Source organism: Manduca sexta, chromosome 9 (assembly GCF_014839805.1).
Source record: "Manduca sexta isolate Smith_Timp_Sample1 chromosome 9, JHU_Msex_v1.0, whole genome shotgun sequence".
Taxonomy (NCBI): domain Eukaryota; kingdom Metazoa; phylum Arthropoda; class Insecta; order Lepidoptera; family Sphingidae; genus Manduca; species Manduca sexta.
Genome location: NC_051123.1, coordinates 2,496,710 through 2,522,065, shown reverse-complemented (window position 1 = coordinate 2,522,065; position 25,356 = coordinate 2,496,710). Strand labels below are relative to the sequence as shown.

Here is a 25,356-nt window from a genome sequence, read left to right as displayed (position 1 = left end):
ACCTACTTGTTTTACTACACTATTTGACTATTGGCTGTAAGTACATTATTTATTTATGACGCCAACTGTACTAAAATCACTAGTTCAATTAGTATCTTATTATCAACGAAGTAAGGTACAAAATCATATTACAAACGTCGAATACGCACAATCTCAACTGGAATGATTGAGGAATAAATCAAAAGGGCTGTAAAGTGACCTGGGGTGATATGGCACTGTGGGAAAAATATAATGGTGATTTATTTTATCTATATGTTGGCTAATGTCACACTCTGAGCAAAAAGGATTTACTATATTTAATCCAATGATATTTAGGCAGACTTGCACAACCACTCACTAAATATGATTATCCCTAAATATTTTTTATCTTTTTTATTTATTTATACATATATTATAACACTATAACAGTTGAAACTAATGCGATGTTATACAGATTTAATTTTAACAATTTATTCCAATACATTTATGAGCCATTTCAGTGAATTCTGACAGGTTACATATAAATATATCCAAGTACTGAGATATAGTGTTAAGCAATCGTATGGCTCGTAACAAGGGCGCCAACCTTAGAATATTTGTTCGCGGTGTTTGAAGGCGGAAAAGAGGTAGGTGGCGCCGAGTGCTGACGCGGCCGCTCGGCACGCACAGCTGTAGCGCGGAGAGCATATGTGTTAATATATATATATGTTTTAATATAGTGCTGTCTTCCTCAACTCTTAATATATGACAGTGACAGCACGAAGTTTTAAATGTGTTTAGCCCTTATGTTTAATAATTCGTTGTGCAAGCCAGCCTTGGAGAAGAAATATCTACAACAAAATAGTTTGCATTGTTATAATTTTATTTAGGCTTGTCAATGACACTTAACGGAATGGGTAAAATATCATATTTCTTACAATTTTTCCTTGACATGCATTTTACAGGCTATTGGTATTAAAAAGCAACATGCAATAACTGGTAAGGTAGATATGAATTTTTTTTGCTGAATTTCACGTTATATTGTTATTCGATTTGTTGTAATTAATTGGTGTCAGGTATTGTTTAACGATAGCATGCAAGGACGAACTAAAGTCATACTACGTTTTAAAATTTGTTGAAAAATATACTTAATCTAGGTGGGACACGGTACATTTTAAATATTATAAATTGTTTCAAGACTTGAAAATCATTAATGATTTTTATGTTTAAATTTACTGTATGTATTATTTATTAGTTTTCATACACATTTCGAGACAAGTTCATTTAAGTATGTGTCATATTAGTGAGACGGCATTGTGTCAGTGGTTTACTATCCCCAATTTTATACCAGCCTGAAGCTAATCACAAATACTATGACTGACTTCGTTTCTAGACTCTTCGTATCTATCTCGGTTAAAATAGAAATTACTGTCACTACTACACACATAAAAAATATTTTATATTCTTTAGCTCTATAAAACAATAAAATTTGTAATGGATGAAAAGCCCCAAACGCTCTTCTAGTTTTTCTTGTCGTAAATGTTTGTTGCCAACATTAAAAACGTAAATCTGTGATTCAAAATAACCTGTGTAGAGTACAATAGTACATAAACTTGGTATATATAGTGAAACAAATTTAAATAATACACATTACGTGAAAAGATTTTGTGCAGTGAGTTTAAGTCGTATAACAGTTTGTGAATAGTGTTTTCAAATTTGATTTTCGGGTAAATACTAAGTGATATTACTATTGAAAGTGTTACTTTTACCCAACTGCCCTGGAATTATAGTTTTTTGTATCTTTAAGGCAATCGAAGGACAGCTTTGATAGCTGTATAGGTAAATAGAAGAATTTTTACTCTTACCTATACGGCTATTGAAGCTGTTTTCGAAAAGAAAGCCCGTAATTGCAAAAAACGAATTCGCCCTTATCGACAGAATGGGGCCCCCTGACCTTGCGTAGTTTTCCGCATTTGTTGATGTTTTCACGGATAACTCTTGCGTAAAAAGAAACAACGGTATTTCGAAATTACGTATTTTCAAGTGTTTATGAATGAACCAGTGAAAGATTAAATTTTGGTTATGTAAAATGTGTATAAACGTTGGTACCTAGATATTTTAAAGTTTATAATCTAGAGGAAATACTCAGCAACGATTATCTTACAAGATTCTAACTTAATGAGTTCGATTGTTTCCAGACGTAAGTAGGTATTTACTATCGACCTAATAATATTTTTAATTTGTGACTAACAATATTAATAATGTTTCCAAAATTATTTGAGTTAGAAAAAATATATTACCCACATTTCAAATAAGTACCTAGATATCTATAATATTATACTTTGTAAAATTTTAACAGATCGTAAAAAAAATACTTTGAAATTGAATAAAATAAGTAAAATGAAGCAAGTTGACTGTAAACTATTTTAGACGTAAATTTTCTGCTACCCATATCTACCTACATAACCCAAAATAAGATCTGGATCCGTAGCGCGCCAATAGCCATAGCAAGACGCGCAAAATGCCCGGAGGCCACAATTATAAAAGGGGGTCCCCGGACTTGGAGGTGATTTTCAGGTACATACAGATTCTGATTACTGACTGATGTAAGTTCATTCTTATGTCAGGCTGCCACGACATGTCACTCTGCCTAATCCTTTCCCTGGTCTTGGGTCTGAGAAAATATCTATTAGCTGGATTTACATCGCAGAAAAGGGCTCCATTCGATAAATAGGTACGAGTTACAGTTACGCCACCTAAGATGTTTTTATTACATAGATACGCTGTCCCAGCTCAACACTGGAAACACGAAAGTAAGGTAATTGCCCGACTTAACAGCTAATGAGCGTGCGGCACTAACGTTTTTACGTAACTGTCGATGTATACTTATATATCCTTTTCGAACTGAGGTGTGCTGCGTCTTTTTATTCCTTCTTCGAGCCAATTTGTAATTATATATACAGCTACGTGAATATAGCAAATAGTGCGCCGTTTTTATGTGCCATTTGTTTAGTGTATGACGCGTCTATTTGTAAAACGTCATTGTACGCCACTGATTTGGATAACAGTTAAGTTGATTTTCCCTTTTTATCCCTTTATATTATATTTATTCGGTTTTATTATCATAATGAATTAGAATCCATAGACTAGCATTATTATATCGTCATTCTTGACGTTGGTAAATCACTGAAGCGCCGACTGAAATGTATAGTAGGGGAATTATCCTGAAAGTATTTAATGTAGTAAGTTTCCGTTATTTTACCTGTCGGACATGGGGATAGGCAGAAGCATAACAATACCTACCTACTGCCGAGCAGGAATGTTGTTAAAACGTTTGTTATTGGAACAAAGTAGGTACGTTACGAAATGAAATATTCAGTGAGTGAGTTGTTATCCAACAAGCGGATACGGGTAGAAAAGTGTGAAATAAAGCTTTCGCTTAGCCCGGCCTGATTATCTGCTTACATATAATCAGAAATACGAAATAATTAAGTCGATTTCAGTTCCCCCTTCGTTTGAAGTCGGTTAATAAGAAGTAGTAACTCCCCACAGAACTTGACACAAAGCATCGCCTAACACATCAGTTCGTTACAGCCAAACAAAATAAATTGGATTGGATTGGACATCAGTTTCCGTTTTATAATTACACTAGCAGTTTGCCTGCGGCCTATAAGCGTGAATATTTTTTCCGGGACAGAAGTTCCTGAGATTAGCGCGGTCAAACAAACTCTTCAACTTTCTATATTAGTATAGATTACTGCCTTTCAATTGAAACATAATTTAAATATTGATTGGTGGCAGAAATAGACAGAGCGATAGTACCGAGTATTGACATAAACTGACTCTCGCATTATCTTTTTTTATATAGGCCCAGCAAACTGAACCTGATGGTAAGTGGAGTGAGGTCCAATAGAATGTCGTCTGACGAGAGATGATTGCCTCTCGACAGTTAACACAATAATGCCGGTCTGTTGGAACCGGATAGACACATGCTGTTCCCGGAACGCGACACATTTACGTGGGCCACTATTGTGTACGGTGAACGCTATCCGGGCGGATATAAAATATATCATATTACCGACAAATCTCCCTCCTTATAAAACATCTACCGCAGTGTAATATTAATATTATCAGACAGATATAATAATATATTATTATTATAATTATAAGCTGTTGACCATTCATGAAGCATCAGGGTAGACTAAGCTATTTAAGAACTTTGATAATTACATTATTTTGCGACTGTACCCAAACATGTTTTTCCCCTAAACTAATTTCATATGTTATGTTATTTTGCGGGAATTTGCCTCGCGTTTTGGGGGTCGCAACCCACAAACTACGTCGCAGTATGCAAATGTATATTACAATATCATTCATAAAATGTTTTAATTAATTTGCATTGTATTCCCCTTATTTTAAATCGCACATCTACGAAGATCAAGAGAGATAATATTAATGAACATAATTTCACACACTTCAGAATATCAAAATAATTAATTAACTATCGGTAGTTTGTTTACGTTCAATGCAATTTCAATTGAAATGGATAATAAATATACCCAAGATAAATAAGACCCCCAAACTGCTTTGTTCATTACGCACATATTATCATAAATCACGTAGTATATATAACCAATGTTTTTGCCGCGTTTTCTTACAATCGCAATGATGTACTACAAAATGTCGGCTGTACTCTATTCCTTCTTAATTGTACCATTGTGTTATGGAGCCATTTTAGATAATTATGTAAGTGATAATTGTATTTATTATTGCAATAAGTTACATTTATAGCCGTGAAATAATTTTAATCAGTGGTTAAATTATTAAAATTATTGTGTGTAAAGCGGCATTTAAATTAGCGAGAGAACTTGCAGAAAATGATTTCTGCAGGTAATTTTTACCGTGTAAACAATCAGGTAAGCCGCATTTTGGGAAATTTTAAGTGCAGGACTTGCGTTTCTGTGTCATCGCATTTGGATATTCTTGCGCAATAAAACCCTGTAAGAATTTGATTAAAGAATGGACACATATGGGAATTCAAAGTTACTTAAATGGGAGTGAATTCAAATACATAATTGAACCGTTCTAAGCAAAATAAAAAAATAATTGCATTCTTTTCTGGTATGCGCCAGAATTTTTTCCTTGAACTTGATACGTTGTAGAGTTAATATTGACGGAATATTATATACCTACCAGTAACATTCTTGTGTGTACGAAATAAATTACTTATTTAACTTAAGAATGTGTGATAGTGTGAGAATGACTTGCGCAGTTTTATATAAAAGTGATTATCTATACTTATAATAAATCTGTAGAGAGGTCAATTCTGTACATGAAATATATTTCCAAAATAACTATCAGGGGGTGATTAGGGATCGATACTGATGCCAAAAATGGTATTAGTAAAATGTTTGTCTGTCTGTCTGTCTGTCTGTCTGTCTGTCTTTCTGTCTGTCTGTCTGTCTGTCTGTCTGTCTGTCTGTCTGTCTGTCTGTCTGTCTGTATAACCGTTATAGAAACAAAAACTACTCGACGGATTTTAACGAAACTTGGTACAATTATTTGTCATACTCCTGTGCTGGTTATAGTATACTTTTCATCACGCTACAATTAATAGGAGCAGAGCAGTGAAGGGAAATGTTGGGAAAACGGGAGAAGTTACTCCATTTTTAAGCTTCCGTCGCGTGTGCAACCTTAATGGTTAAAGCTACGCAGAAATCATGTATGACGGAAATGTTCTCTTTAAAATTATGTAAAAAATATCCCACGACAGCATATGTCTATCTTTTATGGTTGACTTACAATAACACGTGTAACTCCCGATAGCTTACGTTTATAACACTCTCAGTCATCCCTAATTAAAAAAGTTAACATTATTAAATATACCTTAAAAAGATTCATAGAAATCGGTATAGAAACACCAAAGTTATACATGAAATACGCTAATAATAAGCCATCACGCGTGAATACTGAATCATGCTATAAGCTTTCTTCGATTTCACCAGGATCCCATCATCAGACCCTGACAGGACAATCGGACCACCTGCATACCACCATACTTAAAAAAACATCCCGACAAATTGAGCACCTCCTCCATTTTTGAAGTCCGAAATCCACGCGGGCGAAGCTGCGAGCGGAAGCTAGTAAATAATATAATAGTTGAATACGTGATGTATCATACCTAATAGTATTTCACACCCATCGAGGCAATTCTTGTGCGCTGGTTCTTCACATTCTTCACACCGAATTCACGTCCATGCAAGGGTGAACTTTGCCGGGGCTCGAGGCTTCGTTCAGTGTTTATATCTTTTGGGGATAAAAGGGCGAGCGAATATTTCCCCTCATTTACCCCTCTGCCCATCCCAGTAAGCCTTTCCCTGCAAAAATGTCCTTCCCCATTCCCTACTGAACCTCTACAGTTGCAAAAGCAGCGGGTTTCCAGTATCTAGCAGGTCACCCGCGGCTACAGATGTTAAAAACGTTTAAAAACGTTTTACACTAAATTTTACTGGTATTAAAACTCAAATAAACCGTTTTAATCGGTTTAAAACTGGTCTACAAAAATAAGAGAAATATTTTATACACTTCATTATGATATTTTGTCATGTTTTATTTTTATTAGTTTAAAGAAAATCAATTTTTTTTTTTATTAGTTTTAAGAAAATCAATGACTGCCTCGGTGGCGTAGTTGTATTGCATGCCCGGTACAATAGCGCTCTGAGGTCCTGGGTTCGAATCCCGGGTCAGGCAAAGTGATATTTGGGTTTTTTCTGCTCAGTATCAGCCCGGAGTCTGGAATTTGTGCCCGATATGGCGATAGGCTCGCCCCCTATCACATCATGGGACGGAACATACTTGGCGAAAAGTGGGTGCCCTAGTTGCGCCCCTGCATACCCCTTCAGGGATAAATGCGTGATGTTATGTATGTATGTAAGAAAATCAATAGAAACTACATAACCAATACATGGAAATTTAAGATTACACGAAAACAAGTATGTAGATTTTGCATGTGTGTAGCACAGATATAGAGTGAGTTTGGTTTTAAACTGAATCAAGTTGACTATAATTAATATTCTTTGAAAACAATAAAAAAGGATTATTTATCAACACAGAGGTTTTACTTATCAATAGACTTTTTATAAATTAGGTAGGTAATAACTACGCTTGGTCAGGCTGACCGATTAGAAATAAACCCGCTTAGTATAAAAATCTTTACCAAATTTGAAGGTACCCTGTTATATCCCTACTTAGGTAAAATTAAAAAAATGTAGTTATAACTAAGAAAAACATAATCATCAACACCAACGGTTTTAAATCAAAACAAATATTATTTTGGATTATACCGTTGTTTTGGTTGGTATTTGGTTTTAAACATCTATACCCGGCGGTGACTGTAGGTACGCCTACAAAATATATGTACTTTACAGAAGAAAAAGTTACCATTACAAAGGCGTGAGGTGTTATTTTCGATAAATGTTAACCGGTTTATATTAGGTATCTTATATATTACTGGATTCAGCAATATTTAATGATTACCCTTCCTATTAAAATATAGTGTATATAGGTACAGGCTAGAGGGAACAAAACTAAAAGGGTTGACGAAATTGAGGAGAACCGGTTTACCTTTTAACCCGACTAACGGTCACGGGGCCCTGCTTCTGGTTGTGGTTACCGCCACGCCTGTCTTAAAGAATAGCAATGCTACAGATGTATGAATACAAAGAACTTCAAGGCGTAATTAGTGATGAACGAAATTAAAGAATAGGGATAGTAACATAGGTCATCATCATCATTTCAGCCGGGAATCGTCCACTGCTGGACATAGGCCTCCTCCATTGAGCGCCACAGGGACTGGTTCTGGGCCGCCCTCATCCATCGGACTCCGGCGACCCTCGCCAGATCGTCGGTCAGTAATTTATAATTAACATTAATGAATGTAGTAACTGATTCATGCAGTTTGGAATCAAGACAGGTTAGGGCAGCTAAAGGTCATACGTATAGGTGTTATTGTACCTAAGGAATTCTCGATTCTTGATATATAAAAATTGTAGCGTTCGTCCAACCCGTGTGGTAAACAATGACGCAAAACAATCTGTCAACAATTTATCATTATTTATAACGCTTATGACTATGTGGTTGTGCTCACTGTGATAAATTGGGTATTTTTCAAAATGTCTGAAGAGTTCATTGATCGCAGAAGTGGATCAAGTACATTTTTTAAACAACACACTCCAATATGTTGCAGTGATGGCAACAGCGCACCCACTTTTTACATGTGTTCCGTCTCATAAACTTCGCAAATTTGACCCACGCGGCATTCGAACCCATGACCTCAGAGCGGTGTCATACCGCTCACGCAAACAGCTACGCCATCGAGGTAGTCATTGCTTTAATGAACGTACGATAAACTACGCAAGTCATGAGCAACTACAAATTGGACGAAGTGTACAGTAGCTTTATGGCACATCTAAGCCATAGACAACTAGTATTGATTAAGGAACCAATCGTGTGAAACTTCGGCACGTTGGACCTCAAACCCATCAATCAGGAGTGTGCTCACGACTCGTGCCTTTATCTAGTTAAGTTACGTTATGGCCACAATTGTCTGTAGTAGGAGTTTGCGCAAAGGTCGTGGGATTTTATATCTTTAGATGACTAGATGATGATCATTATCATCAGACACAGGATGTACACTGCTGAACATATTCTTTCCCAAAGATTTTCAATAGAATGGAGAACGGATTTCTCTAGTAGTAATTTCTAAATGGCTTTCGTGAAAATTTATCACCATTAACTTTCCTATCTCCAAGTATTCTATAAAAAGAGTATTTACTCATAATCTGACCTGTCATTACGACTATTTAAAATCAGACTTTTCAGTGATAAGTGGAATAATTGCCTGCTACAAGCTGGGTAATGTACTCTCACATTACTAACAGCGAGACTGCATAAACAGTATAATAGGCTTCACAGTCACGCTTACACCTTCAATGTGAAAATACAGCTCGATCTACGAGGTTTTATTGTGTATTTTGATGGCCAATATAAATGTTCCTATGCCCAAGTGTCCTTCAGATAACAGATAATAAATGTGATCACTTACGAAACACACCCTTTGCCACCTTTTGCTTTTAAAAACAAACTGTCAAAAGTGACGACGTGACGTTATCTGTGATAAGAAGTTTATCTCTTTCGTGTCGCGCCACGAAGTTCGTTACAATCAGTGAATTGTTCTCAAGAGTACTGATTTGTTCGGTGAATTCGATTTTTAAACACAAGATAAAGGTATTTACTTTTTTTTTATTTTTAAATAGATTACTTTAGAAAAAGGTCAGGTTTGTTTTTTTAGTGACTTAAATTTGTCGTTGTTAACAATTTTGAGTGAGTTAAATTTCTGCGCTATTCAGAAACTTGTTATAACTTTACTGGTGGTAGGTCTCTCATGTGTAAGAGTCCGCCTGGGTAGGCATCACCGCAATGTCTTTCTGCCGCCAAGCAGCAGTGTGTAGTCACTGTTGTGTTCAGGTTTGAAGGACATTGTAGCCAGTTTAACTACTGGACATAATGAGACATAACATCTCATGTCTCAGGATGGCGAGCGCAATAGAATACCAAACAATACTTTGTAATTCAAGGTTGGATGGTGTTTCTACTGTTTATGGGCGGTCGTATCATATACCATCAGGCGAACGGCAAGCTCGTGTCGTCATTCAAAACAATAAAAAAAAGTTGGTCAGTTATACATAGTTTACACTGACTACTGGGCGGCAGTGACGCCATCGGCTCCTCTGCCTCTCATGTCCCAAGGCAAAAAAGGGAGAAAACTTATTTGATTGTCAAGTTTTAATTAAAATTTACGGCGCATCCGTAGTGCACGCAGTCGCCGAAATTATACCGGCTGTAGGCTATTCAGTTTGTGTCGATTGTTTTTTTAAATATGAAATGAAATGATTTATTTGAATCTGTAAAATGTTATACATTATTTAGATTCCGTCAATATTAACTCTACCACCAGTTCGGAAAGCAGTTTTCACCAGAGAAGAACGGGCAAGAAACTCTGGTGTTGCTCTTTTCAATCAGTTTAGGGTAAAGACTACAGTACATGATAAAGTAAGAAGAAAAAAAATAAATAAAGTTTAGAGCAGTTCATTTATAGGCTCGTGAAATAAGGAATAAATTAATTTAATTTTTTATATGACTGCACAACCCTCTCAGGAATCATGAAATTTCTCTATTATCCTTATAATTATTTCCTCCCAGTACCTCTAGCAATTAGAAATTAGAAATGTAAGCGAAATGGGCAGAACAGTCCACACAAGCAGCACCCGTTCACGAGTATGACGCATGTGCCAGCCATCGGCCTCCTCAACCATATCGTAGGGAAGTGGCCGACCCGTCACACGACGCCGCCGCAGGTACAGACAGTTAGAGAGTATTTCATACCCATATGGCGCCTCCTAGGCCGCTGCTGCCCCTAAGCTAGGGGTTATACTCCTATTGACAAACCCAAAATGGGTTCGCCGGGTGATCTGGACTCCGGTTGGTCTGTTCCAACTGATCGGAAGGGGTCATTGCCGTTTTTATACCATTTGTATGGTCACTATCCCGCCGGGTCCAAAATAATAACTTAACCTGACCTTTGTCAGCAGTAATAATTATGTTAGCATGAGGTACGCTATTTGTTCTTGTATAAATATTATTATCCTTGAAACAAGCTAATGGATAACAAGGCAAATGACATCAAATCGAAAATAACAATTAAGTTACGTAACAAGTAAATACGATGTCTAATGATTAACATCACATGAGTGAAGGCGATAACAAAGAAAGTACGCGGCTGGCTATGAATTATTACTTTTATCGACGATTATCTACTTCTGCGTTGAGATTAATAAATAAAAAAAAAATAACAAAAAGAGGCACTTCGACTTGAGATACTCCTTCATTTTTGAAGTCGGTTAAAAAGCGTCCAAATTATTACTTAAGCGTGTATTTCTGGTATTATTTTAAAACACTGGTGTACCGTGTAGATGTTTGATTCATGGTGAAAAAACAGCTCTATGATAGCTTGTTTCAATGTGGAACGCCGGCCTTAGTCCTTGATCAGGTTAGTTCTAGTGTCTTAACCAGTCCCAGATCTTGAATTTTTTGGAGGCAGGGCAAAATCTGGATAATGCCGCCCCCGACCACCTATATTTTAAACTTTGTGTTCACCATTATCATTTCGCGCCCCGCGGGAAATAATTGTTTATATGTGTAGGTAATGTTCTGGATGTCTCAGTAGTCAAAGTTGCGTTAATTATGAATTGTGTATTCGTCTGCCAAGTTTGTATTTACTGCCCTCTGAATTCGCCGGCCGGGGCATGGGCTCCGGCTTGCCCCCCCATAGATCCGGGGCTGGCCTTGACCAATGCGAGTTTCCTGGCGTCGAGAGCATAATCTGATGCTTTCTATAAACAGGACTTTAAGGATACGTCTACCAATTTGAGAAATTCTTCGTGAATTAGTTTTCAAATTGTTCGCCTATTTTATGCTCCGAATTGTTTTTCGTATATGTCATATAGGCACATAAGGACGTGGTATGGCTTTAGAAATAGGTATTGTATATGGATTCGTAAATAATATTAAAATTTTGTATTTCATGATCCTTGCATCATGCAATGCAATAAACATGTGTGATGTATATGTGTGAGGTCTCTGTATTACTCAGTTCATTGTTAGCATATGCGAGATGTCACGGTGCGTGTTTACGCAAGGATAAAGTAACTTGTTACTCAATTATAATTAATGTTTAAACTCACGCCTGTATCTCCAAAGGGGTAAGCGGAGATGCAATAAGCGCAGCCCATGTCTGTATGTTTAATATTATGTAGGTATAGTTTTATACCGCCCTGTGGAATGGGGGCGTTTGAAGAATTCCACCACGGTATCCCCTTCCCGTCGTAAGAGGCGACTAATAGGGGCCACGAAGGAGGTCGTCGGCGGGCAGCAGGGGGCTGTCCGCCCTAGTGCATTTTTGTGCATCCTTGCACATTTTTCGGTTGACCCCCGGGATGGACGGCAGTGTGTAGTTGGCCTCATGCTGCCGTAGACGCCGAGGGCGTCCTTTGGTGCGTGGGGCATCTGAGCCCCCCCAGTAGGAGACGGGCCGCAAGGCGGCACCGCGCAGGGGCGGCTGCGGACGAAGACTTAGACACTTCCGTCAGAGGAAGCCCGCAGCCGTCCCTAATGCGCCGAAGAGGGCCACCGCGGAGTTTTAGCTTGGTAGGCCGTGCATAGGTTAGTGGTACTCGGGTTAGGGACTCGGCCCGGCGGTCGCCCGAAGGTCGTCATCAAATCCGGGCGGTTCAACGCCGGGCCGTAAGGCACGGTTACCCCAGCATAACCGATCAGTCGCCCCCCACGAAGGCTGGGCGGTAGTAATAAGGGACTTCCTCCGCGAAACCAAAACAAAAAAAATTATAGTTTTATAAATAATAACAATGTGTACAAATTTTCCTTAAACTTCATTATTTAAAATCAGATCACGATTGACTATAAAAATAACGCGGCATAGTCCGCATTTTATATGTGTAAAATTTGCATTCGCTCGCGGTTCCTCCCACGTCCGTATCACGGACTCGAGATAAAGTATTCAGTACAGGAATAATGTAAGGTACTACAGCAGGTGTTGAAATCGGACTGGTACGTCTAAGATTAGTACATTTAATAAGAAAACACTCAGGTTTATTTATTAGAGTATAGATATTATTTTATATTGACTCCGTGAAATTCAATCGAATTGTCGTATTACTCAAATTGTTTATTTTAATAGTACGTACTTATAACAAAAGTATTGATTCCCAAAGTGATCCAGGTAGACCCCCAGGGTTACACGGAAGATTCGACGGTGGTCTACGTTGGCGTGACGGAAAAATATGGTTCAAAATTCGTAACTGAAACGTCCACGAATATTTATAAGGTTATGATAGTAAAGAATTAAAATGTTGACTTCACCAATGAATGTAGGCACAAAATATTTTAAGAAGTTCACCGACTATTAGCTGTAATACAATTTAGCTGCAGGGGGTCTATGCGAAAACAATGGCTTGGGAACCCATGAACTAAAGAAACGAAATGAAATGCATACATAAAGTTGTGCACTGCATTAATATAATGTAGGTAGTATAGACTATAGATGGGTTTTGAATAAAATTTAAAATAGCGCATGCCTTCGTCAATAGGTACGCTATCAACGTCTTAAAATAGCTTTCAATATTTTGGTGAAACACAAGGATCGTATTGTTCCTTGACGATAAAAATAGACTGCGGTAGTACCTACGGACTGCCATACAAGAGACCACTATGCGACGTCCATTTACAGGCAAAGAAGCAGCTAGGGAAGGGGGGGAGGACACCTTCCCCTCCCCTAGAGACTAAAAAAGTTGCCAAATGTAAAGCAACCAAAGTCCTAAGTCGTTTACTTAACTTGATTTGCTTGATCGATCATTCCCATGCGTCGATACTCAAATGAATTCACCAATTCCATTCCTATTATTCCGTACGCTCAGTTACGCTCTGCTCTATGTTATTGTTAAAGCGGGAGAGGGATAATTGGGGAAGAACATGCGCTCCCGACTTTACCTACAATTCATACTTTACTCATGCTCCATATCGACTGGCCTCCTCCCCCCTCCCCCTGGGGCCATTGACTGAAGACGCCCTTGCTTATAGGTCATAGCTCCACAATCATTGAAACAAATTCAATAAGTAATCGATTAGGCTCAACATTAATCATTAGATTTGCATCATTCATTATTGTTATCTGATTTATTTATCAAGGCGCGGTCGCGAGACATTGTCATCGTTAACAGTTTTTGATAATAAAAACATTTTATGTAACCATGCACGACTGTTCAAAATTGCAAGATCTTCAGTTGAGAACCGTTAAGGTACGAAACGCTTTGGCTGTATGATTACACTTCCTGTGTCCCGCGCGTTGTTTCTTATCCAGTTTGTATTTTGTTACGCGCTAGTGTAGTTGTGTGTATTTCTTTCTGACTGAAGTAGTATCGCGTTTGGTGGTAAGTAGAAAGCGATTTTTTATAGGAGAAAGCGTAACGAAGGCTGATGTACCTAAATGATTAGCTCCGCCCATTCATATCCACAATCCCAGACATATCATCGACGCTTTGCCGGCCTTTAAAATAGAACCGGTTTTAGTTTTTTTTTTTTATCTTACTTTTATACCTAGTTACGTTAATATAGTTGCTCTCGAATCTCGGACACTAAATGAATCGAATATCCTCATTTCATTTATGAATCCTATAAGTACAAAAGGTTGGTTCATTATTAAAAATACGCTTACAATAACTAAGCTCTGTGCGTTGTTTCTTTAGCCTGTTTATGCTACTCTTGTGGGTAGGTAGGTGTGCATTTGTTTATTTACGTTGAAGAGTCATAATGTATTCTTGTTTTTTTTTTGAGCGTAGTTCGTGACTGTCATTTTTATTATTTTAAAGATTTATGATAATGGGAATAGTTTTTTTGTTTGCTAGGCTAGGTAGAACTAAAAATAGGTATTAAACGAATTATGTACCTATTAAGAAAAAAGTAGCTCTCATAGGGCTGCCGGTAGCCGCTTCTCAGTTGATTGTCAAGTCTGATAAGACTTACCTAAGTTCTTGAACATTCTGTGTAAATTTATTTTAAAATGCTTAAGTACTATTACTCAAAACAGTGGTCAAGTTACTCACTTTCCGCTTAACTGCTACCGTGCGTCCGTACTTAACCTATATATGAAACAAGAGAACATTGACTCACATTCACTAGTAAGACTGGACAAACATATGTATAAAAATAATTTATAATTTCGCGGCCCTAGGCACACAGTGCAGTGTGTACCTTTTGGTAGTATCAATACATCGAGGCCTATATAGGACACGCCAACATTTCCCTTCCCTTTCTGCTCCGCCTCCAGGGCCCTGCAGTCGCTAAGCTGGCGGAGATCAGTATCCCATTAGCATCTCCCCTGGTTTTGACTGCGGTGTCTGTACTTAAAAAAAAACCTGCATTTTAATATTTTTATTTATGAGCCAATGTACCTAATTATTAATGTAATAATTAGTTTACTTGAGCAATATTGTAACGACTGGCTGTCCTAAATAATAAGAAATAATTTAAAAAATAATTGACTTTCTCGATCGTCACCTTTGCAGGGGTATATTTGGATGTGGCTCTTATTTTAATACGAAATATATTCCAGTCACTTTTACACATTATATGCGGTTCTTTAAAGTTAATTTATAATTCACAGAACATCACGATGTCGAAGCGGACAGTCCTAAACGAGAACTACAAGGGCCTGGTGGAGAACTTCTCCATTCCCGCGGAGGTGCACGAGAGGGACGGCAAGAAGTACGCCAGTTTCGGCGAAGTCGTGCCGATACACTGCTGCACGCCGGAAGAGGTAACACACCACGCAGTCTGACATTTTCCTAAGAAAAAACATTGCTGAATGAACAAAAAATAATTTGCTGGTATTAGGATATATTTTGTGTTCGGACTGCAGGGTCGAGTTTATGTTTTTTATGAGTGTAGGCAACTTTATTTCCGCCGCCCCATGTAAGTAGATTTATGTATGTATGTATGTTTCTAAAATACTTAAAATTTTCCATTTGTTTGTATTATGGAAGGCACTAAAGTTAAATGAACGAATGATTAATTAAATCGAGTGAACGTCCTCTGAAATCTGCCACCGCTAAGAGGTTGCCGCCCATAGGCCGCGGCCTATAGGGCCTATTTACAAATCCAGGATTGGTCCGGAGTGGGCAGCATAAGGTATTAAACCCGCCATAGAGGGGTACGTAAGTGTACCGCGTTTAGTTTCAAAATAGGTTATGATTGTATCGACTGGCGAGGAGATCGCTTTTATATCAGTATCAGACCGCTTACAATGAGGTGAAGTTGATTTACTTTAAAAAAGTACCAATTGAGCGATGTACACCCGCGTCCCTCCCGCTGCAGGTGGCGGCGCGCGAGAAGACGACGCATCACTACTGCGACATCTTCACGGAGCGCGCGCTCGCGCCGCTCGGCGAGCTCGCCTACGTGCGGCTCGACGACAACACCGCCGAGAAGGTATTTACGTTCTTATTTCTGGAGTGTTAGCTGCTTTTTTGCTTGGCACAGTGAACATATCACGGGGTAGTGGCTTATCTACCCCTAAGAGTATCTTCTATGTCAAATAGCAACCAGATGAACAACTATCACTAATTAAGGCTTTGTTTCACAATGTTTAAGTAAATGATATCCGACTGTTAATGTTAATTATAAGACAGCTACATGCTGAGTGCACTAAATTGGTTACCATTTATTTGGGAACGTGGCTTTTATATTTGATCGCCTTATTATATTAATGTAAACTAACACTAATTATCTGATGTCCCAGGTGTTCATAAACCGCAGCAAGCGCCTGCTGGTGGTGTCGCACGACGGTGCGCTGGCGCAGTGGCGCGCGGCGCCGAGCTTCGAGTCCGCCAACGTGTTCGTGGCGGGCACGCCCATCGTCAACAAGGACGGGGAGCTGGTGTCCGTCGTCACCGCCAAGCGGGGGAACCATTACGCCGTGTCTAATTTTGAGGTCAGTAACATATAAAGTTGTGTGACATAATACGGAAATCTGCATATCTTAAAAATTTTACATTAGGATTTTGAAGGTATGTAAAGTCTGCCAGCGTGGTGGATTAAGGCCTAAACACTCAGTAGTAGAGTTCCTACAGTGGGACAAAATATAATATACGGCTAGTATAATTATATTTAATGTAAAATTAAATAAACTTATTTTAATAACATTGTGACTACGTATGTCATACATAATCCACAGCGTGCAAGAAATCTTGTGAAAACACCTTAAAGTTATTTAAAAAATATAACCGTCATTAATATTTGAAATTTATCAAAGAGCAAGAGTGAGCGCGTAATGTGAAGTGGGGTTATCGCACTATTTCTTTCTTACACTCGCATCTGTACGTCTGGAGACGTCACAGATTAATATATGCATATCTTTTCCGTTAAATAACCGTTAGCCTTATTTTTATTTTAAAAACTTATAAGAAACCCTTTACATTTTTGAGTGTTGTCACTAATTATTTATTATTTTGTAATGAAAATAACCAACAACTTTCATTTACATTGGTACCAACTAACTCAATAAAAACAATCATTTGCAGGGCGAAGGCGGCTACTTCGCAACCACGAATCCCTGGACCATCATCAACACGCCAGAGGGCGCCAGCATCTACGGCGACAGGAGCTTCAACACTCGCGCGGAGGTGCGGGAGTACATCGCGTCCCTCCCTCCGCCGGAGCTGTCCGAGCTCCTCCCTCCCAAGCCGGTGCTACACACGGGTCACTCCTGGAGGCTGGCACTCGTGACGCACAATGGAGTTCAGCTCGCACACTTCTACCTTCACGGCGTTATAGTCAATAATATAGAGTATTTGTAAATATAGTCCTTATTGCAGGTTAATGACGTCATTTACATTTGTAAGTTTTGGGATTTTAAAATTGATTAATTATCCTTCACATGATTTATAGCCGGATTAAACATAAAACTATGACAAACAGCTTGATTTATACAAGTGTCATTTTGAATTTGTAGGGGCCTTCATAATGTTATCTCTAGTTAATGTACAAAACAGTTATGGTATATAGTTACTCTTTTGATTATCATTTATTTGGGAGCTCAGCTATTGTATGTCATCGGTCTATATTATCGAAATTTTGCATTTACTTAGATATCGTGAGACAGACTCTCAGAGATGTTTTCTTGAATCCGTTTCCCCTTGTTAAATAGAAGGTGTAAATATATTTACATCATTCGTTTTATATTTTATACTAATCTATATATATAAAAATCAATTGCTGTTCGTTAGTCTCGCTAAAACTCGAGAACGGCTGAACGGATTTATCTTATCTTGGTCTTGAATTATTCGTGGAGGTCTAGGGAAGATTTAAAAGGTGAGAAAAATTCGAATAATTGCCGGGAAAATCCTCAAAACAGCATTTTTCTATTTCCCATACAAACGTTTTCTAACTAATACGTAGAGTCAATTTGTAATTTATTACCGCTGCATAAAGTTCAAATTCGCGTGCGCGTTGGAGGATCTAATATCGCGTTCTGAAACTCAACAAAAGTGAAAGTGAATCGCGAACGCGACAAAATTGCATAGTCTCAAAATACATAGTACATAAATAGTGGTCGGCTTTGAGAAACTCAATTTTAGCTAACTTCAGTTGTTAATCTGTCCGATTATTTTTTAATAAGACTATATAGAAATCGAAAGATAAATCTTAAGTTTTGTCACAAATTAAATTATGAATCTTAAGTTAAATTTCTGAACGCAATCATAATATTTGACATTAGATTTGACAACCAACTAATATGTCAATCCATCCTGTCGCATTTCAGAGCACGGAAAAGTATTATTACGATATTATATCTATCTTTGTGGTTACGTGCGCGAGAACTTTCTTTACTTTGGTGATCCTTTGTGATAGTGACATTCCAAGTAATGTGCACTTTTTGTGATAGTGACACTTTACTGCTAAATGAGCGGGAAATTTTCTCACTTTGATTAATTACAATTTACGATGCCGAGGAGAAGACGACCTGACTTAGGTCGTCGTAGTCAATCAAATGTGCGAAGAGCTACCTCACGTGCTAACCGCACTGATGACCAGAAACAGACAGATCAAGAAAATAGTCGTATTGCTATGTCAGAATTGCGTTCTTTAGTGAGTGACAATGTAGGAGATAGGCTAAATTATTTATTCAATAAATGCTTTTTTTATTAAATACGGATTCGATTTGTTTGTTTTAAAATCATTTTGTACAAAAGATTAGGTCTTTTATTTATCCATGAGGTAGTATGAAGTCTGCCGGGTCAGCTAGTAGATAATAAAACCTAATAAGATAAACCTATAAAAAAAATTAACCAAAAACTATTTTAAATAAATTTTAAATTTCTATACGTGTTTTTATTGGTAACATTTACAAAAACAATATATATATTTCTGCGAAATATGAATAAAAAAACTGAGGGTTTTCTTTTTGTTTTTATGTTTGCATTAAAATTTGCTTTAAAGTACAGCCTGGGATCAAAGTACGTCTTTTTATATATATTTTAATGGTGTAACGTAGTATTTGTTTAGTGTTTTATTATATAGTTCGTACATTTTTGATAAATAAAAGATTTTAAATTAAAACAATTTATTTATTTACAAGTTTCACTGTTAACAATACTGTAAAATATCAATAAAATAACAACCATTATCGGTATATTTTGTCTTCCACCTTATACATATTGTATAAAATATTAGAGAAGCTGATTGGCATACATCATTACCTATTTACTGAAGACCTCTTTTTAATTTAATTAAATCTACCGCAGAAGATGGCGACCAGTTACTGTTATAGGAAACATAAAACAAATATTTATTCGCCATTATTTCTAGATCAGCAGGCACAAGATTACCCTCAGTGACCTCTATGGCGGCAATGTTAATTGCACTTTCCCCACAAAAAATTTATGATAAGAGTACAAAAACCATATTTGCAGCAACTTGTATATCTACTTGTTTTTACAAGTTTAGTATTGCATAAAAAATAAAGGCTGGCGTCGACTAGGGAATAGAAGCGCGCCCAAACGAATCGCATATATTTTGTATTAGGTGTGCCCGCGACTTTGTACGGATTTATAACATTCCGATATCCGAATTTAATGGAACAAAACCTATATTCTGAACTTAATTATACCTCTCCACCTATCAAACTATAAGAAAATATGTTAAGTAGTTTCGGAAATGTACACTAACAGAAAAACATAGAAATGAATTAAAAACTCGCTGATGTCTTCTTTTTTTGGTCACCTTTTTTTATTATATTTTTTGAAAGTACAGACACACTGGGTTATATAGTTATGTAAGAGGTACAGAGGCGCGCTTTTCATGGACGCAATTTCATAGCAAAAGTATAGCGGGTGATATAATACGACACGATTCGACTCGACACAGCGAGTCTAGTCGACGCCAGCCATAAAAGGTAACAAGGTTTGTCGATTTGAATATAATCTCCACTGGTCTCTATCTGCTTATAAAACTTATCCTAAACTATTAATGCCTTACAGCAGACTAGAAAATACAAAAATCCATATCCATAACCACACTGATAAAATTTAAAACATTATAAATAATATAATTTATGCACCGTTATATTGCTTATTTACTGATAATAAATATAAACGATTTTACAAATTATTACATCAAAACTGTATGAGTATTGCATGACGTCTTATTACGTCAGTATAATGCAAGCACTGTGTAGGGAATGCTTATTTTTATTTTTTGGAAAAATATGTAGCTATAATGCTATCGTAATTTAGCCGTATAGGATTCGGGTGGTAGCGACATTAGTAGTGAGATCAGTTGATGATACGTCTATATACGTCCAGCACATTACACCTTTTATTGGTGGTATTATTATGGTATCCACTCAAGTACAGTACTGACAAATGATAAACGTAAAAACATCACGGACGTATTATGACGTCCATATAAAATTCATTGATATTTACTCACCCGGATCCTACACTGTACTTAATTTTTTACTAAATTCATCCCCTCTCATTCCCACCTTTCCGTGTCGTTCCCAGGATCCGCCCGGATCGCACAGGGTATGTCAGTCGATGTACAGCCGTACTAGCGAGCTCTCGGCCGCGGGGCAGCGTGTCACCGGACACGAGGAGTTTGCTCTCACGTGGCGGGAAATGCAGATGTAGCAGAATATGTATCTGTGGAATACACAAAGATGATTGAAGTGTTTACGCAATTCCAATAAAAGCTTCTTTTATATTTATAGCCTTGTATAGATTTTCAATCTAAAAAACAATGCTGAAAATTTTTACTGTTTAAAACTAATATAAACAAATTTTAATGATGCTACTTTTCGTTTCCAAAATATGTTTGGTTTCATAAAAAAACCCCTATAGTAAAGTGTTAGTGGATATTGGAGTTCAATTTCCCAGAATTATGGCTTATTCTATAGTACGATAGGTATTTCATTACGCTCATCTGTCTAAGAGCAAAGGTTGAATGCCACGCCAGAGGCTAGCAATTACACTAGCCATAATATCCTTTGAACCAGAATATAACAGAGAGACTGCTTGCGATTAGACGCCTTACCCTGATACGGGCAGCACGGTGGGAATCTTCCAAGTCTGCAGACACAAGGGACACTTGTTCTTCCACCGCAGGGCTCGCTCATCTCTCTGTGGGTATAAATTGACACAATTTATATATAATTCTTCATTTTTATAAAAAGATGAGTTCATTTTTAGTTTTTAAGTCAACATTGGAACTATTGAAACTGATTTTTATTTACTAATATGAAGCTATATTATCTTTCGAGTGCTATAAAGTCTCTTCATCTGACAAGGAAATGCTGCACAAAAGAAATGGTTGTCATGGACTGGACCTGTTTAAATTATTTCAAAAGCTGAATAATACGAGGGTGGACAGCGAAGTTCTTGATACCAATATGAATAATGACATCATAAATACAGGATTTATACAATCAGCTGCAGCATTCACTTTGTTGTGTCAGGTGGAATATCTGTGCAGTATACCTCTGGTGGTGGCGGGGTGGGCAGCGCGTGGGTGTGCTGGTGGGTGGCGCGGCTCTCCCACCAGCGCAGGAACTGCACGGCGAAGGCGCCGTACTCCACCGCGCCCAGCGCCAGAGAACCCATCATTGGGAATGTCACCACCGCGCTCCTGGACATAACATACACGTTTAACAGTAACTTACATATTTGTCAACTTACAATTAGATACAAATCTATTGCTGCATGTGTCAAGAGACTTTCCACTTTATAACACTCATGACCTTAAATATTCCAGCATGACAAACATATTTTGTTTTCATACAGTGATCAAACATGCAACTTATTATTTCACAGTTGGCTCATCGCATGTTCTACTGGAAACTGTGAATAAAACTTTAATATTGACTTTATTGTCATTAAAAGCTCACCCGATCTGCCCTGTAACCATATTCCTAATGAAGTCCGCCCATGTATACTCGTCTTCAGGGAGCTGCTGGGGCGGCGCCTCTGACAGGGCGAGCCCCAGCACCGCCAGCGCTGGCGAGTAGCTCCGGGCTGATCCCATCAGATACCGCGCCAGCTGCACCAGGCGGACACCCTCGGACACTAGGTGGATGACAGAGTATACCCTGATGGCTGCACGACGGAGTTGGTCTGCAGTATTCTGAAATATAGTGTCATTGGATTTTTATAGACGTAATTGGTAGGAAATTAATTAATGCTATTTTCATGGAAAAAATTATGCGGGATCATAATATAGTAAATAAAAAAAGGATTTTTTCATATTATGCATGGGAATGCATAATATAATCTGATGGGGGGCGAGCTCATCACCAGTCACATCATGCACGCAATAAAACTAATAATGTCAGCATTTAAGTATAGTAAAAATACAAATAAAACTCAACCATATTATATGAGTCACAAAACGATTATCTTGCTTGCTTAACCAGTGCCTATAATAAACACCAGTAAGTTACCTTCCCAAGTTTCCCATCTTCGTCCTTCTCTCTCCATCGGTCAACAATCCGTTCAACTTTATCACTAATGTAAGGCACTAACACCAACGCCGCCAGAGACGCTCGCTCGAGGTACACGGGCAGCCGCGGCCCCGAACTAAACTCACTGGAGAAGTTTAAAGGCACTCGGAGAAGACCGTAGAAACTTTCTGAGAATGATGCAGCTGGAAAAAGATATGAACCCTTGCAATACAATGGAAGACAGCGTAGAGTTAGCGATTTCAATGATTTATTGGATTTTTTCAACTTAACTGGTCATAAATTTAATACTTATATTTAATAATTAAGTCCTATTTATGGTCATTCATACTCAATAGTTACAGCATGGTTTGCATAGTCAGGAATATGACTCAGGAATTAATATTTAAAATTTAAAACTGAAGTATCATGGCAATTTGTAAGTTTATATATATATATATATATATATAATATATATTAATATATATTTGTAAGTTTACATAATATTTTTGTTACATTTATATGAACGAATATGGAACTTACCATAATGTTTTAAGTAATGATATTGTAGAAAACTATCAAACAGCAAGTACAGCTCATCATACCATTTTAAACACCAGCTGCACTTGTTAGGGTATGTTGCAGCTAAGTACTGAAACAAGATCACATGTATCAACAAAGGGGTAGCATATGTACAGTACATAGGTTGAGGTGCAATAAATACGGCAAGGTAGGTCAGTGATAGGCCATCACTTACTTTTAAACCTGTGATTTAAAAGTAAGATCTTATCAACATAAAGTAGATGTGTAGATGTCATGTTTAAAGAAGGTACTATACAAAACAAAGAAGTGAATGATTTAAAAATACAGTTTCATATTAACTACTCATATACAATCAGGGGGCCCTTATTTTGTCTACTGGGGTATATCTGTCTTTTTGCAATTACACACATTCTAATTGAAGGAAAGCTTTGATAGCTGTATAAGAAAGAGTCAAATCATCCTTATTTACATATACAGCTTTCAATGTTGGAAGCCCATAGTTCCAAAAAATATGTATATGCCCTTGCCCCCACTATGATAGACAGATAAGGGTCCACTGACAATTCAAATTTGTTTAATTGTAAAACTTGAGTATATATACAAGATATGCAAGTAGTTACAATATAAATCTAAAGTGGCCAATCTTGTTTGGCCTGTGTGGAGTACATTTATTTTTTTCCATATAAAACTAGTTATAGTTTATAACATAAAAAATTCGATATTGTTATTACATATCTCGAGAAGATTGTAGTGACGATGCAATAAAGATACCATTATCGTATATTCCAAATGTTTTTTTATAGTACAAAATAAAAATATTCAATATTATTGTGTAGTGACTAAAATTCGCATTTTTATCTAAAATAGTTCCTTTATTTGTGAATAAACATTAGTGTCATCTCCAAGAATTGAGCTTACCTCCACAACCTTCTTAAGGGCAGGTTTAACTGTAGAACCGAGGGCTTCTTGTGCGGTCACTTGAAACACTGTGGGGGTGCCTTGTAAGGTGCGTGTCAGATGAGCGGCGTATACTGCCATTGTACAGCATCACACCACAACTTGGAGTTGATTTATTGGATTTGGGAACTAATTCCGTTTCGACGAAACTTTGTAATGTTTACCTTTCGACTACGGTCTCGGGTCGAAGGCCGATTGACATCTGTCAACAACTTGTCACGGCCATGATAACAATTATCAATACGAATAGGCTAAAAATGAATAATCGTACAGCCACTTCTGTCTTACTTTGAACAGGAAGTTACGGTAATAATATGATGAATAGAAATTATCATTAATCATGTTCATGTTTGTTAAGATATAGGTGAAAAAGAGAGCTTAATTTTTGGTCATCTTAGTCTTAGTATCCGATCTCCTAGCAAGGCGTTTTAAGTGAGGTTATGAGTATACATCATACACACACACACTATAAAGCATTTATCCCCGAAGGGGTATGCAGAGGTGCAACTAGAGCACCCACTTTTCGCCAAGTGTGTTCCGTCCCATGATATGATAGAGGGCGCGCCTATCGCCATATCAGGCAAAAATTCCAGACTCCGGGCTGATATTGAGCAGCAAAAACCCAAATATCACTTTGTCCGACCCGAGATTCGAACCCTGGATCCCAGAGCGCTGCCATACCGCGCATGCAGTACAACTACGCCACCGAGGCGGTCAAGTACTTATACAGAGTGGTGACGACATAACGACATTAAATGAAAACACGAACCCCACTAGTTGATCAAAACACTCTAAAATTATCAAAAAAGTTATTACGCAAAACTACAAGAATCTAATTTTTCAAACAAACTAAATGCGAAAATAATCTAAATTAAACACACCAGCCTTTATAATATTGTTTATAAACCTCATCTGACCTGTAGGCACTGCACGTAAGAGGCGTACGTACGTACTTATTTGGCGGTGCCTTTTGGGCGTAAAGTTTCATTCATGAACGTAATCTAAAAAATGGTGGTCATGGTCACTAGGTTCACATTTCATGTAAACACTTGGACATTTAATCAAAACTAATACACACGCGTACGAACTACAAAAGAAATGCCGACAAAGCGACGGCCGCCGCGGCGCGCTGCGCTGCGCCCGCATAGGCATCAGCTGATGTGCGTCTTACAACTTACATTATGATATTTTTTTAATAATATTGAATTTTGTTTCTAATTAATAGTTTAGTTTATCTATCCATACGTAACGCTGTATAAGAACGTTCTCTTCTTTCG

General features: G+C 37.5%; 2 protein-coding genes across 10 annotated transcripts; one reads left to right on the top strand and one right to left on the bottom strand.

Moving 5' to 3' along the window:
- Positions 1 to 1,535: 1,535 nt before the first annotated feature.
- On the top strand, positions 1,536 to 17,835 carry LOC115448922 (poxin). 9 transcript variants are annotated; one of them, XM_030176548.2, is made up of 5 exons: positions 1,536 to 1,685; positions 15,254 to 15,406; positions 15,964 to 16,077; positions 16,388 to 16,579; positions 17,169 to 17,835. In XM_030176548.2, the coding sequence occupies exons 2-5, from the start codon at positions 15,263 to 15,265 to the stop codon at positions 17,442 to 17,444; spliced, it is 726 nt and encodes a 241-aa protein (XP_030032408.2). In that variant the 5' UTR covers positions 1,536 to 1,685; positions 15,254 to 15,262; the 3' UTR covers positions 17,445 to 17,835. The 9 variants fall into 9 exon arrangements, with proteins under 9 accessions (XP_030032408.2, XP_037292623.1, XP_037292626.1 ...); XM_037436726.1 differs by having other exon boundaries at positions 1,622 to 1,797; XM_037436729.1 differs by lacking the exon at positions 1,536 to 1,685 and adding an exon at positions 2,600 to 2,692.
- A 1,365-nt stretch (positions 17,836 to 19,200) lies between these two features.
- LOC115448923 (peroxisome assembly protein 12) lies at positions 19,201 to 24,294 on the bottom strand. The gene is made up of 7 exons (XM_030176550.2): positions 24,041 to 24,294; positions 23,123 to 23,231; positions 22,583 to 22,785; positions 22,031 to 22,266; positions 21,624 to 21,771; positions 21,181 to 21,266; positions 19,201 to 20,789 (listed from the first exon to the last, which is right to left on the bottom strand). Exons 1-7 carry the CDS (start codon positions 24,158 to 24,160, stop codon positions 20,678 to 20,680), a joined length of 1,014 nt encoding a protein of 337 aa, XP_030032410.2. The 5' UTR covers positions 24,161 to 24,294; the 3' UTR covers positions 19,201 to 20,677.
- Positions 24,295 to 25,356: the final 1,062 nt, after the last annotated feature.